Source organism: Aethalodelphis obliquidens, unplaced genomic scaffold (assembly GCF_003676395.1).
Source record: "Aethalodelphis obliquidens isolate GAN/ISIS:26980383/991018 unplaced genomic scaffold, ASM367639v1 scaffold8, whole genome shotgun sequence".
NCBI lineage: Eukaryota > Metazoa > Chordata > Mammalia > Artiodactyla > Delphinidae > Aethalodelphis > Aethalodelphis obliquidens.
The window spans coordinates 30,700,744-30,721,067 of record NW_020837952.1 but is presented as its reverse complement, the minus strand read 5'-3'; the positions used below and the strand labels follow the sequence as shown (position 1 = coordinate 30,721,067).

Genomic DNA, 20,324 nt, shown 5'->3' with positions numbered 1-20,324 from the left:
ATTAATTATAAGGCCAATATAATTACAAAGTTTATATTTTTGTTTTGTAAAATAATTCTTCAATATCCGATGTGTATTTTACACCTACAGCACATTTCAATTCGCACTCGCTGCATTTAAGCCCTCGATAGCCACCCCACCTGTAGCCGGTGGTTACAGGATAGGACAGGGCAGCCCGAGATGGATCCCATTCCAAACAGGCTACAGTAAACTACTTCAAGTTGACAATACACCACTTGGAGTTGGCTAAAGCTACCAAAAATGGGAAATTTTAAGGAACTCCACCTTTCAACTGTAGTTCTTCAAGTTCCGAATGAACTACCACAAATCTTCAAAACCCTTGAAAGGAGCCTCTCGCTCCACAGACTCGCTCAGCCACCCTCTGGGCGCGCGGTCCCCGCTTCGCCCTAAAGCCTGGCCGCCGCGGAGAGGGGCCCGGCTCCGCCTGCGCTCCCGCAACTCTGCCTCGCTTCCCCCTACACCAACCACGGCCTTGAGGGGTCTCGGCTCACCCAGCCGCAGCTAAAGCTTCGGCTTTGTTGGAAAACAGCGCCCGGAGCCTCCAAACAAAGAGTAACCACGGCAACTGCCAATCCCAAGGAAGATGGACCTTACCGGTGCCCCAGTAGGACAAACTATCTCTACTCGAAACCAGAACGAACGCTTCATCTCAGGAGCTGGATAAGGAATTTAAAATTCCTTTCAGGTACGTTTTAATATTTAAATAATTTTGGAAAGTATTTAATAAAAAAGGACACTTTGTTACAATTACCCAAGCAGAGGTAGCCTGACCTTTAAATTGTTTCTGACCTATCTATATTTATTATGTGCATCTAGTACATGTTGAGTTGCCCATGTGTAAATTGTACATTCCACAAAACCTTAACCCTGAATAGTGATTTGTGGGGACTGGAAGTATGGAAAAAATGCCAATAAATTGTTTGCCTTCCGTGACAACAGTTTCTTTTAAAAAAGAAAACAAATCAATCAATTATCACGCAATTATCAAAATCAGTTATGAAAAACTTCTAAGTGAATGGATGTGTGGGGTGAGAAGTTTGAAAAATTATTTTCTGTAATATGTTTTACTGTAAAATATTGACGGTGACACACACTTTTAATATAAAACTTGAAGTTTAAGTATATATCATAATATTTAATGTTAACTTAAAAATTCATCAAAGTTTCTTTTTTGGGTGCACAGTGTACAAAATGTAAAATTTCATTTTAATTAATAACAGATATCCCTGATTTTAATTTTTTTGAAGTTTGCAAATGAAGCATTAAATTCCAAGGGGAAGTAGTTAAGCATAATTGTAGAAGATATCTGATATACAATAAGCTAAAAGCAAACAATTTCATTGAACCTTTGAAAGAAAATAGACTATATTTCCTGGTAACAACTGAATAATAAAATGTATTGTGTCAACTTAAGAATTAATAACATAGAGTGAGAAACCAGTAGACTTTTGATATTAAAAAAACACATTAGTTCCTCGTTTAAGAAAGATAATGATTTTCAAAAATAAACTACTTCTGGTTTCAGAATTAAATTTTGGGTATTTTCATTATTAAAGTCCATGCTCAAGTAACGTTTTTTCTTCTTCTAGTTTAGTTTTGTTGCTGATTTATAAACTATCAAACTCTTCATTTAAAATGCTCAGACTAACATTATGTTGAAATTCACATTAAAAACTCTTAAAATTTTGTTTGTAATTATGAAATTATTCATACTTTTCCCAAAGAATATCAAATCCATTAGTAATAAATTAATTTCTAAAACTAATTTTAAACAACTAATTTGAAGATATTGTCTGAATTGTTTTCCTTCTTAATGCTTACCTTGTCAAACAAATTGATAGCAAAAAAGAAAAACATTGGAAGTTCTTCTGAAGATAAATTAATCCGTGGTGCATGTCTCTACAACTCATACTTTCAAGTTACTTATTAAAAAGAAAAAAAACCTACTCAGGTTAAAGGATTATGGACAAAGTAACATAATCCACTTTCGGCTATAATTTCTAGGAGGAGTGCAATTAAAGAGATTTTTGCTAAACGCTGCCTAGTTAAACAATAGTTTCAAGTTGAACTGATTTACAATCTATGACTATTTGCAAATTCTTAGCAAAGCACACATGATCCCTCACAATCTTTACTGAGTCTACTTCTCCAGCCTTATCTTTCATCTCCTGCCACTCTACCCACGCCCTTGTGCACTTCACTCTAAAGCCTGTGAACGCAGTGTTCCATCTGTCTTGAAAATTGCTGCCTCTACCCTGTGTTTGCCTGACTGGGACCCTCTTAGTCATCCTTCAAGGATTATCTCAAATTCATTGCCTTTCTGAAACTTCCCAGCTCCATTATTCCCAGTCCCCACACCCCCAACACAGTTCAGAGTTGGCCACAGGCTTTAATACTTGATTCCCTAACAGTTTGTCTTATTTATTCATTTTTTGTGTTCCCATCTCCTGGCACTGAGAAGGAACTTAAGAACAGTAATTTAGAGTATTATTTAACTAGTGAAAATGACACCTATGAATAGGTGAATTACTGTAAATTGTCCTTCCCTATAGCATTTATACTATTAAAAAATATCTCTGCTGTTGGACCATTTATTAACTAATCAGGAAATGAACCAAAGAAATACCATACCAGGACCTTATTTGAGTTAGGTAAAAAAATTCTTTGTCTATAGCAAAATAAAATACAAGTCTACCACACTACAAATATTTACTTAGGAACTGCACGAACTTGCATATCTTTGTGTAAGCAAATCTTCATTTTCATTGATGTTGTTTTTAGTATGTGGGGCTTGTGGCTGAAAAGATCACACGTGACCATCTCTTACCATTCTATGCAAACGTTGCTATAGGCTTCCTTGGCTCGTTGCTAAGACACCTTGTTTGTTGTGTTCTAACTCTTTAACTTGAACTGCTTGCTGTGGTCTGAACGATTGTATCCTTCAAAATTCACATGCTGAAGCCCTTACACCCAATATGATGGTGTTAGATATGGTACCTTTAAAAGGAGGTGATTAGTTTATGAGGGTGTATCTCTCATGAATGGAATTAGTGCTCTTAGGAAGAGATCCCACAGAGCTCCCTTTTGCCATGTGAGGATAAAAGAAGTCTGAAACTTTGCATCTTTATCTCAGACTTCCAGCTTCCAGAACTGTGAGAAATAAATTTATGTTGTTTATAGACTACCTAATCTGTGGTATTTTGTTATAGCAGCCCAAATGGACTAAAACCCTACTGTTTGAAGTTACCATGAACATCCTCCTTAACCAAGTCAGCTGACTTTGAGAGTACAGAATTCTCTTCCTTTTGACATCTGTTTCATGTAACATTATTTTAGAAATTTCTTGCTCAATTGGTTTCCATGAAATCATACTTTGCTTATTTTCTCGTTTCTTAAAGTCTGCTTTAAAAAAAAATCCAAATTCCTAATTATATCATTCTCTACAATCAAACCTCTGCTCATTTTTGTTGTTGTTTTTGTTGTTGTTTTGCGGTACGCGGGCCTCTCACTGTTGTGGCCTCTCCCGTTGTGGAGCACAGGCTCCGGGCGCGCAGGCTCAGCGGCCATGGCTCACGGGCCCAGCCGCTCTGCGGCATGTGGGATCTTCCCGGACCGGGGCACGAACCCATGTCCCCTGCATCAGCAGGCGGACTCTCAACCACTGCGCCACCAGGGAAGCCCCTCTGCTCATTTTTATCTATAGTTAATCGCTCATCTCTTTCATTTATTCCCAAGATAACAGCTCTCTATGGATGACTCCCAGTTCTGCATAGCTTATGCTCTCCACTTACCTGCACTCCATCTCCATTGCTTAACCACAAGGGTATCTTTTACCAATTCAAACCCAATTATTAAATATTAAATTTATGGAATTTATGAAATTTTTTCAAACAATTCCAGTGATTCTCACCATTCTTTTATTTTCCCATCGTAAAAAATCTTTCTGATCATCTTTGATTCTTTCTTGCTTGTAGTAAAGCATATTGAAATGTATCAAAACCCTCTTTTTCTCCCTCTAATTATCTTTTTACTGCCCTTTCCTATCTATCGGTCATTTTATTTGGCTTTTCCCACCCTAAATCACTTCTTTCCTTCATCTTGGGCACATAGTTACCTCTGCCTCCAACTGAGAATTGCCATGTGATTAATCGCTATGCGCCAATGGAATATGAGAAGAAGAGAAGTATGCAACTTCCACCTCACTTGCTTAAAAGATGCTCGCCTAAGTTTACTCATCCTCTTTCTTTCTGCTGACTGTAAAGGATTACACCTTGAGCAAATTTGGGAGCCATATATTGAACAGGCTGGAGAAAGTGCCATGTTCCTAAGATGATTTCCCAGTAGAGAACCCATTATCCATCTTGGACTGAGAGAGAATAAACTTCAGTTTAGTTTCGTATCTGGGTCCTTTGACAAAACATTTTAGCCTTGACTCAACCCTGCTAATTATTATCAAATCAACAGTCAATCCTCTGCCTTCAACATTTCACACCAGAATCACTGCAGAAATCTCACTCATTAGTCTTCTTTCTCTTTCTCATTCATAGAGAAACAGAGGCTAGGTCTTTGGGCTTAACTTCTCATTCAGACTGTAGAACGAGGATCACAGCTTTCTCATATGCTGCAGTAAATAGAATTGAAGTCAAAATGTAGATCTACAACGTCTTGGAAAGAAACTGAAATAAAAATCAAGCAGTCTTTCCAACTGAGTGTCCCATCCAAATAATCCAGGAACTGGAGGAATCCAGGAATAAGACTAGAGGACAGAAACTGAAGAAACCAAATGATAGCGGGAGAGTTTGAAGCAGAGGGTGGAAGATAAAGCCTGGAGAGACTCCTGAAGCTGGGAAGAAGTACCTTGGAAATTTTTAGGAGGACTATGGCCTTGGATTGAAGTAGGGAGGGAAGTGCATGGATGCTAACCTAGACATCTCTTACTTATCCACTTTCTAAGGCATCTTTCAGTTCAACAAATGGATTGGGTTTCTTCCTAACTAGGGGCAAACAGCTTCAAGTTAGTCCTACTAACTCTGCTTTTGTTACCAAACCAAACTTGGGTCTGCTCACCCACACGCAGTAAAGCCAATCTACTGACACCAGGTTGTGCTGAAGGAAAGTACGGCATTTATTGCGAGGTGCCAAGCAAGGAGAACAGGCAGCTCCTGCTCAAAAGACCCAAAGTCCCCCGTGGCTTTCAGGGAAGGGGTTTTAAAGGCAGTATGAGGGAGACGGTTGCAGGGTGCGTGATCAGCTCGTGCACAGTTCTCTGCCCGGCTGGCATCAAGTGAAGTTTCAAGCATCATCAACCTTCTGGTTTCAACCAGTCTAGGGTCTATGTTCATATGTCAGCAGTTTTCATCTGGTGGGGGTCTGCTTCCTATAAAAACAACTTATGAATGTGTGTCAGGCCTTTATCAGTGTCTTTCAGGGAACTGGGGGTTGGATGATTCTGCTATGTAGCAGATTTATAGTCTAAATTGTTACCAGTTCCCCAGCCCAACAGCTCTTCTTTGTTTCTACATCTTCACATTTCCCAATCAACTCTTGAGTCAGCCTTTTGAGACTCAAGGGAGGCCTGGGAGGCTAAAACAAAAGCCTTTTACTTCAAAGGACAGGGACACAAGGGCTTGTATACTGTTTCACTTTCACCAGGTCAATTATGTACTGCATGTATTGAAACATTTTTTAAAATACTGAGCCAGCTAGAATTGAAACAACCAAGGAGAAAAGAAAACCCAGAAACATACCCAAGAAAATGTAAAACCTCCATATCTAATAGACCAAGCACCAAAACCGACAAGTATTGATTTTTACATAAATGTTTTAGGAAAATTGGCTATCTGGAAAATAATTTTTATTTAAAACCACCTTAAATTAGTTCCCTTCCTTACACTGTATACCAAAGTAAATTGTAAGCTCATTAAATCATTTAATTCACCTATTCATTGATTCATTCATTCAATAAATATCTATTGCTATTGTACCCACCATGTGTTAGACTCGGGGTTGTAATGGTATACAAGATCTACTCTCTCCACTTAAAGACCTCAGAGTCTACATGGGAAGGAAGACAAGTAAAGATGAAAATAGGCAACGAATAGAGATTAGGGAAAGGCTTCCAAGGCTAGACCTCAGTGAGGAGTTAACATTATTCTGGGAAGAGTTAACATTATTCTGGGAAAGAGAAGGACAGTCAGATGTAAAGGAAAGGTTTCTAGCAAGGAGAACAAGGTGTGTTATGACTGTAAACAAAATAAAATATTTCATTTTCTGAAAACTGCAAGGAGTTCAGTAAGGCAGCTATTGACATGTTCTAAAAATGCCCTCTTGGTCTCGACTGCCTGGCCAAAAAATGCAGATAAAGAAAGAAAGGTACAGTTTCAAGACATCTTCAGTATTTCCTTATATTCAGGAGAGCAAAGGAGAATGTTTTACTGACCGCTGGTATGAGAAGAAAAATATGCAAATAAAGGATGTGAGTAGGCAGAATTATTTAAAGTTATTACTGTGGTGAGTGTTTATTGTAAAAGTTGTGTTTATCTTTTCAGAATCATCAGTATATGGGGAGAAAAAGAATGTTAAGGAAAAACAAAACATTAATTTTTAAATACTTTCTTAATCTCATTAATGGAGCTTTTTTGGTAAGTATCTTCATAATTATTTAGTAAAGAAAATGTGCATTTATATTGGCAATTAGTTCAAAAATAAGTATTGGCTATCTTTTTTTGTAGGTTCTTGGACTTTTACTCATGGGATTTGGTGCATGGCTTTTAATAGATAGAAATAATTTTTTCACAGCTTTGGGTATGTATCTATTTTCCTTTCTCTAAATCAAACAAGGAATTCAGTGTTAAACAATTGCATACATGATTTATTCAGCAGGTGGCAGTATTTCTCTAAAATTCATTAAGTACTGTCCAATTTTTCCTCAGAAAGTCTTTGCCAATTGTTCTAAAAGCACCTTATTAAATAATAAGACTTAAATCCAAGACCATAAAGGAGAGGGAATTTTGAGAGAGAGATCTAGGAACTTTGGGCAGGAGAGATGAGAGAAATGGAAGATTGCGGTTGTTCTGCTGACTCTGGACTTTTACAGATCTATAGACTTGAAAGGATAATGGAGATCAAAATAGCTTCACTGCCCAAGTTAAATAATCTCTTTTAAAACTCAGTTACCATATCCTGTCACCATCACATAATTAGAAATAAAATATTCCCTATGGAAACAACTTAAATGTACATCAGTGGATGAATGGATAAAGAGATTTTATATATATAGATAGATAGATAGATATAGACATATAAATATATCTATATCTATCTATCTATCTATATATATAGATATCATATCGTTAGGCACTATCCCATGAGCTGAGGATACAGAAGTGTACAAGAAAGATAAAGGGCCTGTCCTCATGGAGCGTAATTCCAGTGAGGAAGACTAGAAAACAGCACATAGAATGTTCATAATTTGACCCCTGCAAACCTTCCCAGTCTCACCTGCCTGAAACTGTAAATGCCAGCAAGGCTGAGTTTCCTACACACACTGCACCATTCTGTGTCTTAGAATGCTTCCACCATTCCAACCTAGAGACTTCCAATTATAATTTAAAGCCTAAGCCCAGGTGTTACCTTCTCCAGTAATCTTGCATATCTTCACCTTCTCCCCCTACTAGATTAGGTGCTCTTATACCCAGTGGTGTGCTGATAAATGTCCTGGGATGGAGTCTCAGTTTATGGTATTTGCTGATTTCTGTGGTTTAAATAATCCCATGATGGCCAATTTCAAGGTGCCAGTGTGGACTGAGTTGGCTTACAGATTTTGTGAAAATTTAACAGTTGGCTTTTATGTGCCAGAACAATCTGGTTCCAGCACACCACTGCCCATTGCCTCTACTCTTCTCCCATAAAATCTAGGGCATATTTAATTTATTTATCTCCCTTTAAAAACAAATTGTTAAGCACTACATCTGTGCCATAGCACTAAGCATTTAACAGTTAGCCTGTTGACTATATAAATATATATAGTCTCTAGCACAGACAGTTCAGTCTAGATGGAGAGAGAATAAAATACAGTTTTAACGGGACCATATTAGCAATAAACTCAGGGTTTCAGACATGGGAAACTTAACCCACATGTGTTAAGTACTCAGAATATTTTTGATGAATGAATGAATGAATATAAAAATGTTTGGAGGTACATTAGACATAGAAGAATTCACCCTAGAAAAAGTCATCTTCTTTCATAGAAGACAATAAAGATAAGGTAAAGTTAAAGGGACCTTCTGAGATTGAGGAAATTCTCTATCATGTCATTAAAGGAAGAAAAGTTGTTAAGAGCAAGTAAGAGGTGCCAGAATGAGGTTAAAAAAGAGAGAAAGAGAATCCTAGTGGTTTGTTGACAGCTGCCTAGGAAACCTTGGGTTGCTGCATTTATTATTAAATAGAAAACAAATGTCACTTAATAATAGCTGTTTTGTGGATTCCACAGATGAAAATAATCACTTGATAGTATATATTTTTCGAATTTTGATTGGAACTGGTTCTGCTACTGTTCTTCTTTGTCTCTTCGGTTATTTGGGAATTCACAGTGAAATCAGATGGCTTCTAATTCTGGTACGTATTTCATTTCAATAGCCTGAATCTGTATCTTTGATTTTCAGTGTTTGAGTCACACACGTGAGCAAGAATGATTTATGTCACTGTAACACTGCAGTACAATGTGCTCTTGGGAATAAGGCCATGAAGTGCCCCCTCCCAAGAATCTTTTCTAGGTAGAATTTTCTTGGTGAGTTTCCCACGGACTAAATCTGGACCTCAACACTTACACACTTAGATATTAATTTTGAACACAGAGCCAATAAGAATCCATCTCCTAGGGTGAACTACAATTAACCAAACTTAAATCTGAAGACTAAAATCAGAATACAGTATGTTAAAGGCAACGAACAATGAAGTTTAGCAGGGAAAAGGAAACATGGCCTGTAGTCGGCACATTTTCTCCCTGTGGGTGTGCCATGTGGGAAGCTAACTTGTAACTGAGATCACAATTTATAATTTAACAAAAAGAAATACAACTGCTGAGAGGGCCAGACTCTGGCATCTGGCTAGCACACTATCTCTCTGCAGGCATATAACATGAAAAGGTAAATTATAATGAACGTGAGCCATTTATCATACGTGGGATAGGTATGGATCACAATCAGTGGATTCAGGTAAAATATAGCTTTTAACATTTTCTTTAAATCAAATTAGTTTTAATTCACAGGCACTTTCCTGTGAAGCAGATAGGAAATTCAAATGTATCCAACTGTGCCCCTCTTGCCAGGAAGAATGCAGAGATACTTAGCTCTTATGTAGTGCTGAAAGTCTGGGTGGTCACTTTGGATTCTGTTTATCAGTCTACACCAGTTACCATGAAAGCACTCACTTTCCCAGCTGATGTGGTCCCTTCAGGACTACATATTCTGCTGTTCGAATGGCCTAGGACAGCAAAGGCAGCGCTGTTCTTCATCCAGTATATACCAGTACAGGCATATCGGTGAAATTCTTTTGTGAAGGATTGGTAATTAACCATTACCTCAGTTCCTTTCCTGCAGTTCCCCTTCCCTGAGACCTGAGACATTCAACCCTGCCAAGGACACAGCAATTAAAGGAGTCATGCCTGACAGAGGAATTCGTTACTGCCTATTTTTAATAATTGCTGCCTATTATTATTTGAGTATTACCCATGGCAGAGACATTTTAGGCAACACTGGAAACCACACCTTCATTTCCCTCTGGGTCTTGCCTCCTTACCATGGCAATGCCAGGAAGCCAAGTGCTAGCCCCCATTGCTTTGAGAATCTGCAGACTCTAGGATCAGTCTCACAATCTTTTTAGTCTAAAAAAGACTTCACTCTCTCTTCTTACTCTCCTCAAAGGCACAACCTCTATTCTCAAATTTTATCTTTCTCTTCTCCCAGGGCCTATAACATAATTTTCTCATGGGGCTTCTGATTTTGGATATGGAAACCAGGACAGAAATGATTTGCAGGAAAATTTTAATTTTCTCCTTGCCACAAATTCCCATTTAGGTAAAGGAGACAGAAAGCCTGCTATTAATATAATGCTGTGGTTTGAGGATGGGAAAGGAAGGAGGCAACTTGAGGGAGAAAAACATAAACATCTTATAAGTTTCTGCCTCATGTAATTCAAGTATTAATGGACTGTGACTAAGAAAGCCTGACAGACCCCATCATAAGGAATATACATGCTACTAGGACCTGATAGCTTAGATCCTGAAGCCAAGATACCATTCTCCCTTCCGGACGGTCCATGGAAGAGTATTGCAACATTTTGTAATCACGACACTTTTGCTATTCTCCTCTGAATTTACCAATACTTTTTTGATGGACACACTTTTTCTTTAACCATGTTAATTCACATAGTCAAGCTATGGGCAAATCTTATATAGGCCTAAACACTATTCTCTGGCTTAAAGGTGATTTTCCATGCTCCTACTCTAGTCAAATAGATATTACTTTTGCATTTTAACTCCTTGGGACAATTTCACTTTCCTGTTAAAAGTTCTCCAGCAGTCTCTCACTGTGCTCTCTAAGTGCTAATAACATAAATACACTGAATATTTCTTCTGTAAATATCTAACTGCTGTTAAAAAATAATTTTCAAAGGTAAAATCATGAATCACCTATATGAAAATGAGCATGTATCAGAGACTTTATTTATATAATTAATTAATAGAGGAACCAGTAAGAAGTAACAACCAGTTTAAATAAGAATTAAGCTTGTGGAGATTTATATTCTCTATAGACTATTCATTAGCATTTTCATGAATAGTAATCATTTGCATTGCTATGGAAACTTTTGTATTACTATCAGAGTTGTATAAGTTAACTCTTTGCAGAGTTGAATAATAGTTTAGTCAAAGGTAATATTTCATACTCCCATTGAATCAGAAACCTGGGAGGGTCCACAGACAATAAGCAGCTTGCCATTGAAAAGAAACCCAGTGACTTTTTTAAAACAATTGTTTTGCGCAGTTTTCCCTTTCTCTACCTGTCTTCACTACTATCCCTTGGCAGTGAAGATTAAGTAAGGTGTTGTGTGTAGAAGTATTAAAAATCTAAACTTCTAAATGGATCTAAAGACCATATTTTTGTCTCTGAAAATAGGAAATATATTTGTCAAGTAAACAATTTTAATGGACTATTTTAAAGTACTAAATGGTTAAAATAGGTGAAACTAAGAATACTAACAGTAAATCATCCTTGCTTATATTGATATTTTAGTTAGTAAAATATTCAGACTGCTAACTTTTAAAATTATTTTGAATTCTAGATAATATGTATCACTATTCACTGCTATGATGAAGAAAATTGCAGTGGCCATATGTTTAAAAAAAAGAAAATAGTCAAATAATGTGAAAATCATTTTGTTTGGCTTTGGATAGAAGTATTTTCAGTTTTCAAAGAAATAGTCCAAATGTGCATACAGATTAACTTTACTATTGCCGTTGCCTTTGTTACTTTCTCATTATTTTTATTGTTGTTGCTGTTGTTACTTTGTGCATGATGGAATAGTTTACATGGTAGGTCACAATTTAGTGAGTTTTCCACTGGTAGCAGAATGGTGTAAGTGGAGGTCTAGATATTTAAGTTCCCCTCTATGACAGTTTTAGATCTGAATGAAGAAGGTATCATCATCAACTCCATTAGACCAAGTAGTCTGTTAGAGTTCTCATGAAGCACTATCACTTCTTTCTATCTTACTCTTATCCAAATGTTCACTGATTTTTTTTCTTTGCCTTTTGTTTCAATAATTTCACTCATGTATGAGAACAGGAAACTTCAGCAATACCTATGTATTTTAAGACTGTACGTTTCATGTGATGTGCATTTTCCCATCATTGTAGCATCTAAAAATATATTAGGAGCATAGTTCTCATTTCTGTGTTTCTTTTGTTTTAGTATGCAGTACTGTTAATGTGGGCCTTTGGTGTTCAAGTTGTACTTTCAGCACTCATCTTCACAAAGAAAGAGGAGGTATGGAAACATCATCCTTTTATTTGAAAAGTAAAGAAAAGCAGATACTTTAGATTATTGAGACCTAAACCTATATTAAAAGCTAAAGGTAAATGTCTTTGGGGGAAAAAAAGGATTCAATGGAAGTACTATAATTCCATATAGGAAGGCGACAGGGGTCAGATTGGAATGGTGGGCTAGGAGAACTTGTCTTTAACTCTGTCTGCAGAAGATTGAGAATGTTGTAAATAACAAAGAATGTAGGGGAAGAGGAGATGATGCTTATTGTGGGATATCCAAAATTGGCCCCCCAGCCAACCCTGGTTGCCACTACTGACTCCATCACTGTACTATATTCTATTTTTGTAAAGAAATACCTTTAGATTTGTACAAATTTTAAATTTAGCAATTTCATTTAAATAAGATTATTGAATAATTCATATATTTTGTACAGGTATGGTCATGAGTGATACAGTTAACTAGAACAAGATTTATATTTTTCAAGTCAAGTTCAAAAAAGCACATAATAAATTACCTGAAAAACCTTTTTGGTAGCAAAACTTACCTATTACAGCCTACAGACTTTTAATTCTTTAAGAAATGTCAGTGTTTCAGTACAGTCAAGGTCTGACTTTGTCTCATGGGAGACTCTCCTGTAGCAATAAGAGCATGGACTTGAAGTCATACAGATCGGCATGTGACTAGATAACAAGCCATTTAACATCCCTGAACCTATGTCTTCATCTACCTACCTTATAGAGTTATCATTAACTGATGATTATAAAGTTCCTGTTATAGAGTAGCTATTTGGGAGCTCTCTACCTTCCCTCAATTGATTTTGAAGGAGAACCGGATTAATTTCTAGGCTTCCTAGCCTTCAGATTCTTTCTATATATCAACTCCTAATTAATGGCCAAACCTCGACAAAATCTTTCCTATACAACACCATTGCCCTCCAATTTCATTTGCTCTCTTGTGCTTGGCATCTATCCTGGATATCTAATTATCTAGGGCCTGTTGTTAATGGTTTGGCATTTGGAGCTAAAATTTCTTCTTTCCATATCCAAAATGTGTGTGTGTGTGTGTATGTGTGTGTGTGTGTGTGCACACACTCAAGTGAGTCCTATAAAGCTGTTTTGGTGGCAAAGCACCAGATCCCAACCCATCAGCCTCTAACTTTTGGACCTGGTGATGGAACCTGAATATCACACTTAAGGACCCTTAACACATGAATATAGTTAATCAGTGGCACCTATATTTATTTATTATTCACATACTCCTCTCTACCTATTTTAAGAATAAGAACTATCATTTACTAATAACTACCATGTGCCAGAGACTGTGATAAGCACTTTACTGGCACTACATTATTGATGCTCACAACAACTCCTAGAGATGCATTGTAAATCCTTCTTTCTAGGACAGGAAACTGAGGCTTTGAAAGGAGAACACACATGCTAAAATATATCATAGCCAAATGAAGGAGTCTGCACTCTAACCTTATTAACTGATCCCAGAAATGACAGCTTTGTTTACATCACTTGCTTTCTACATTCAGACTGGACTGAGTTCTCATGAGCCTCTAAATAGTTTATGTCATTTACAGTGCCTAACTCAGTGTTGGAGATGCACTAGGTCTTCATGGGTTGTTTGTCATATTGAATATGTGTGAGGGAATTTTACTTATATAGTAGCCACCTAGATTATATATGAAAATCATTTTTACTCTTATGTACTAAGGTGTGATTCATATGCACTCTGAATCTCCCAAGTAATGCTTTAGAAGATAAGTAAGGACATAAGTCTGCCCCCTCTCCACAAAAATATAAAATGGAAAAACATCATTTTCTATTCTAAATAAAAATTAACTTAGGGAATATGTTAAATTGATCACTTATAGATCTAAATAACATGTTATTTTATTCCAATCTTCTTAAATGTATTAAAGCATAGATATGTAAGTGGGTAAAAGTTTAACTTGTACAGATGTCTTAATTATTGTAGTATTCCCACCAGTTATTTAGTTTTCATTATTAAAGAACAGCATATTACAATGAGAAATTATTAGACTAGAATCCAAATGAATTATATTTAGAAGTCTCAGCTCCTCTTCTTTATTCATGTAAACAAAGCAAATAATCATATTCTCTGAGTATCTATATCCGTGTTCATAAAATACAAATAATGTCTGGCCTTTCTACCATTTTTGGGGGGGCCTCACCGTGCAGTATGCGGGATCCTAGTTCCCTGACCACGGATCAAACCCTTGCCCCTGCAGTGCAAGTGCAGAGTCCTAACCACTAGACCTCCAGGGAAGTCCCTGGCCTTTCTACCTTTTGCTATTTTACCGGACCAAGTTAGGAATTAGTTATGAAAGTCATATAAACTTCTAAATGCTTAAGAAAGTTCCTACTAAAAACTACCTTTGCAAAATCTAGATTTCAAAATAGCAGTTTTCCTCCAAACTTTCACATGATTGTTTTTGTTTTAGCATTGTGAAAAGACTTTTTTTAATTAAAAATCATAATTCTTGTAAAAATATACAATAGACACAGGTCAATAATTTTATTTAACATCTTGTTTAATGCAGGAACCAGTTAAGATATAAAAACCAATTCAAAGGAGAGTCCAAAGAGAAGACACTACAAAACCGAAACAAAACAGGCTTGGAAAGGGGACAGATCGATTCCATCCCCACCAGGAAAAATTCATCTGCATTTCTCTGACAAAGAATCATTTGCCTAACTACAGTTTTCTACAACTTACAAAGTTGTAAGATAAATTAAAAACTAGGAAACGTACAGACTCGTAGAAACAGAGGACCCTGAAGGTGTACTAGAGAAAGCCTAGTTTTCATTGAAAAGATCCTCAGCCATTTTTTTTGGTCCATTTAAAAGCCTTTCACAATTTTTCCTGAGGGTGTAAAAAGAAATGTAGAACCCTTCGACACTCAGGAGAACAGCACATAACTTTCTCCCTAACCAGAAACCAAGTCTAATGTAGTCTTCCTATAGATCACAGTGTGAAAGACCAAAGGCCTCCACACTCACTGATTGCTAAAAATAGTTATAAGGAAGAAAAAAACACCTAGAAATAATTAGAAAACAACAAACTGACTTTGAATACTTTTTATGAGGAACCATAAGGAAAGTTTCTATCAAATTTTCACTTTTAATAAAATTTTCAACAGGTTCACCAAATATGGCAGGATAAAATTGATTCAGTCATTTCTGAGTATGGATCTAAGGACTTGCCTGAAGACATACCCAAGTGGACGATTCTAAATGCCTTGCAGAAAACAGTAAGATGAAATTAGCGTAAAACTAAAAATTAGACGCCAAAGGTGACTGCTGCTGAGAAATGGGGAGAGAAGGAAGGACAGGGAATGGGGCACAGGAATTAGAGGCTCTTGTATTTCATCTAAACCAACAGGGTGGGATAGGATTGTCTCAACTTAAGATCTTGAGTTTTATCTTTCTTTTGTAATGTGTATCTCCTTTTCTGGGTTAATTGATGTGCATTTTAACCTGAATTCATGTGTAAAAGTGTTGGGAGTCTACTGCCAAGTGGAATAATCTACCCTGTCGCCCCCATGGGGAGATAGGGTCTAAGCACAGCCCCTGCTGGCAGCATAGTATCCTGGTGGTTACCATTTGAGCCTGAACATCAGGTTTGCCACGCAGTAACTTTGTGATGCTGGATAAGAAACCTTCTTTTTTTTTTTCTGCGGTACGCGGGCCTCTCGCTGCCACGGCCCCTCCCGCCACGGAGCACAGGATCCAGACGCGCAGGCCCAGCGGCCATGGCTCACGGGCCCATCCGCTCCGCGGCATGTGGGATCTTCCCGGACCGGGTCACGAACCCGCGTCCCCCGCATCGGCAGGCGGACTCCCAACCACTGGGCCACCAGGGAAGCCCAAGAAACCTTCTTAACTTCACGTACCATATTAACAAAATAGATAGGCAGAATGACCCCTACCTCTGGTTGTTAAGAATAAAGGAAGTAATGTAGGGAATATAGAGAAAGGCTTGGATCTGGGACATAGTAAGCAACTAATACTTGTTAGCTAATGTTGTTAGCATTATTATTTTCACAGTTCAGATTTTTCTCGGCAAGGTAAGGGAGTGTGTGTAGTCAGCCAAATTGTTTACAAGAGTAGATCAGAAGGGGAACATAGTAAGTGCTTTACACCAAAAAAAAAAAAAAAAAAAAGCAAACATTTAATAGCACCAGGCCCTTTTACAGGTGCTTTTCATATATTAACTCATTTAGTCCTCCCAACCCAATGAGTTAAGAACCGTTATCTTCGTTTTATAGATGAAGGTCAGAGAAATTCAGTAACTTAGCCAGTATCACTTGGCTAATAAGTGGCAGAGCCAAGATTCAATCCCAGACAATCTAGCACTAGATTTTGTATTCAGCTACTACACCAGAGCCTCACATAAGCACAGTTATTATTTTTAGTATATTTAATAACAGAAATGCTTTTTAGGAGAATTTAAATGTATTATAAATGATTTTCTTCATCTTATGTTTTTCACTGATGTATGTGATCTGAACATGTATTGCATTTTCAGATTGCATTATGACTGATAGCAGGGTATCAAATCTTAGGAAGGTTTGATACCCTAAGAAAGTAGTAATAACCTTGAGTCTATGTATATTTAACACATATGGCAGCACATGTTGGATAAATTATAAAGAAAACTGGTATAGTTAAGAGAAGGTGTGGCTAAGGTGATTCTCTCTTCTGTTCTGGATCTAAACATGGTTTAGTAAATCAAGTATATCTTTCATCCTGAGCTTCTATAAGGTAAATTCAGATATAACAATTTCATTCATACATAGCCCACTTATATGAGTAGAGATCTTTAGCTCTGGTTAACATCAACCATAGCAGCAACAAGGTAATGGATTAAACAAACAAAAATATACTTATTGTTTTAATTCACTACATTTGAATGGAGAATAAATTAATAAATTTATCACAAAACCACTTTAATATGCATAGGAGTCATATAATTAACTGCATTTTCAATATTTTATAGTAAAATTTATAGAATCTTTTTTCTAGTTACAGTGTTGTGGCCAAAAAAATTACACAGATTGGTTGAAGAATAAGAATAAAGAAAATTCAGAACAGGTGCCATGTTCTTGCACAAATTCTACATTAAGAAAGTGGTTTTGTGATGAGCCACTGAATGCAACTTACCTAGAGGTAAATGTAAGTTAAGCCTTCTCCAAGTGTTTATGGTACCTTTTTTTTTGCAAGTCATTTTAGAATTCTGAGCAATTTTTTATATTAAAAGCAATGTCATTCATGGTTATTAGGTTCTTAAGCAACTTAACTAAAATGAAACCACAGCAAGGTGAATTGTATTATTTGTTATATAACAAATTAATTAAACTTGCTGGAGTATGTGATATAAGTTCTCCTAGAACTTGGGATACCATCAACTTTCTCCTCAACCATCCTTTGATGAAAGAGGCACTTTTGACAAATCTCTGTTGTGTAGGATTGGTAAAGGAGCTGCAATAGCAGAAGTAAAGAGGCATGAGGTTTGGCAAAAACTGAGGGAGGAAACCCCAGCAGTGACAAAAATGGTGTTTAGGTAAAGGTGGCAGAAGCAAGAGTAGAAGTTCATCTGTAGCAACTGCTATTTACAGATACAGAATATTGATAAACTAGGGATTTCCATCCCAAGAACAACTTATTCTTTTGTAGTTTATATACTGATGTTATTCTATTTTTAAGATGTATCTTTCAATAACATAATTCATTCATAGATAAATGGAGTATTATGTTTCTTAAAAGATTCTCCTATTTGGGAAGTATCACTTTAGGCAGTAGTATGCTGAATTACAGTAGCGTGTAGAAAATCAAATCCCTCTCAAAACTAAATTTCTGATTTCAACTACATGACAACATCTTAGCAACTTTAAAAGTAGCAACCGAGGTGTCCTGCAATTATATGAAGCTTTCTGGGCTAGTAAGTCCAGTCTCCAGTTAGACATTGACTTGCTTTTTAGACTTTGGTAAATTACTAATCTCTGTGTCTCTTCTTTTTTGTAATAGAATTATGTATAAAAACATTTCCAAAAAAACACAAAAATTTCCATCTCCAAGTCAGCCTAAGTAAGTTCTTTTCCTTAGGGTTGTGAAAATAAAATCAACACATGGTATCATACTAATGCTTTAACATTAATTGGAATTAACTTTGGACTTTTGGCTTCAGAGGTAAGCTTTTGTTTATATGTTTAAAGATAAAAAATTTAAGTATAAACTATATAGGATAAACTGTAGAACAACCCGGTGGAGACCTCATCAGACAAATTAATCCAATAGGAGCCAGGACACTGAGACTGTTCACACCCAGGAGAGGAATAGGTCCCAACTGGAGGTGATATCCCTAAGTCAGCCTGGGTGGAGTCTGTTAATAAGTTATCATCCTGGGAGGTGGTGATTTCATTGCTTTGTGATTTTTTTAGAAATATCAATACTTCTTATCTCGGCAGTGAGAGGACCATGTTTGGCAGTCTGCAAGCTGGCAAATTTCTTAAATCTAGGCTGATGTTTGACATTAGTAAATCTATTCACTCAAATACTCATTTGTTCATTGCCTCAATCATTCATTCAATAAATTTGGAGGGGGGGGAGAACATCTACTGTGTGTCAGGTACTGTACTAGATGTTAGAGATACAATGGGAAGCCAAATCTACATATTCCTTGACCTCCAGGGCGCCAACTGCAGAATCAAGGTTCAGAAGTAGTATTTCATTCTCCAGTTTCAGTGAAGACTGATGAAAGCTAGGGAAGGCTATGGATTCAAAGAAACTGTGAGAGTGGATAGATTATTACTGTGTAGACTAAAAGGTTGGAATAAATACGTAATGCGTGGTTTGGCCAAAATAGGATACCAAATTTAATTTTATGTTGATCCACAAAGGCACTGACCTAAAGTTCCATAAATTCTCTTCAGCTGGTAACAGTGTTAGTCTCAGGATAGTGGTAAACAAGACATTTTTATAAGCACCGATATCATTCTTTTTAAATGTTTATTCTCTATTCATGCTGAGGTATTTAAGGCAAGACTGAATGGGGGATATTATCTGTGCTCCATTTTATCATCTACCCTTTGCAGACCACCTTTCATGATCCTGTAACAAAAGGAGGGAGTTTTGTAGGAGTGATGACAAAGTTAGAAAGATGATGAACACAAAACATCAGCAGTTCATCAAGGCATCTAGCCCAATGATAGCCCATGTAATTAAAACTGAGCAGTCTATTCCTTAGCCCCCTCTATAAATGAACTTGGTGACAGCTGGGTTACCCTACAAGACTCATTCTGCAGACTTCTTATCCACAACCATATGTACCTTACTCTGAAATTTTCTTATTCTCCTTGATCCCTTTTCCATTTACAGAATACATTTTGGTGATCATATAGTATTAGCTTTACAAATTATTCTTATTGATTACATTTTGATCTCTTATTGTTTCCTTTTTTTTCCAGGTTTTGCAATTCTCATTAACTGTTTCCTTCTTTAGACACATCAAGAATAGAATATATGCAGAAAAGTGATCTTTAGATTTTAATTTGTCCAGAAGAAACCAGTTAATTCTCAAAATAATCACGTTGTATTCTTCTAGTCCAAAAAATTAAAAAGTTTTGAATTATATTCATTAAGTTTAAGATTTATTCAAGTCATTGATTATATGTAACACAGAATTATTGGATATTTTAATGAATCAGCCCATGAAATTTTTATTAATTTGGTTTTTCAAAATATCAAATTCTGGAGAGATTGGAATTTACATATATACAATATTGATACTATGTGTAAAATACATAACTAATGAGAACCTACTGTATAGCACAAGGAACTCTACTCAATGCTCTGTGGTGACCTAAATGGGAAGGAAATCCAAAAAAGAGGGTATATATGTATACATATAGCTGATTCACTTCGCTGTACAGTAGAAACTAACACAACATTGTAAAGCAACTATACTCCAATAAAAATTAATGTAAAAAAATACCAAATTCCGTAGCTTATGACTTTACCTTGACTTATTTTATGAATTTAGAGAATATCATCATATATGCTAATTTCAAAATATGGTAAATTATCACATATATTTTGAGTTTCTTATGTAGAAAAAATACCTATATGATGTTCGGAAAACACTAAGTAAGCAATTATAACATATACTTTTGCAAATTTAAGGAAACAATACTGATTTATAGGAGATTTAAAAGAAAGATTGAAAAATCTT

General features: G+C 36.4%; 1 protein-coding gene across 1 annotated transcript; it reads left to right on the top strand.

Moving 5' to 3' along the window:
* Positions 1-648: 648 nt before the first annotated feature.
* Positions 649-19,811, top strand: TSPAN19 (tetraspanin 19). The gene is made up of 9 exons (XM_027108245.1): positions 649-706; positions 6,570-6,662; positions 6,753-6,825; positions 8,513-8,637; positions 11,991-12,065; positions 15,235-15,345; positions 17,120-17,263; positions 18,200-18,283; positions 19,561-19,811. Exons 2-9 carry the CDS (start codon positions 6,582-6,584, stop codon positions 19,627-19,629), a joined length of 762 nt encoding a protein of 253 aa, XP_026964046.1. The 5' UTR covers positions 649-706; positions 6,570-6,581; the 3' UTR covers positions 19,630-19,811.
* The last annotated feature ends 513 nt before the right edge of the window (positions 19,812-20,324 follow it).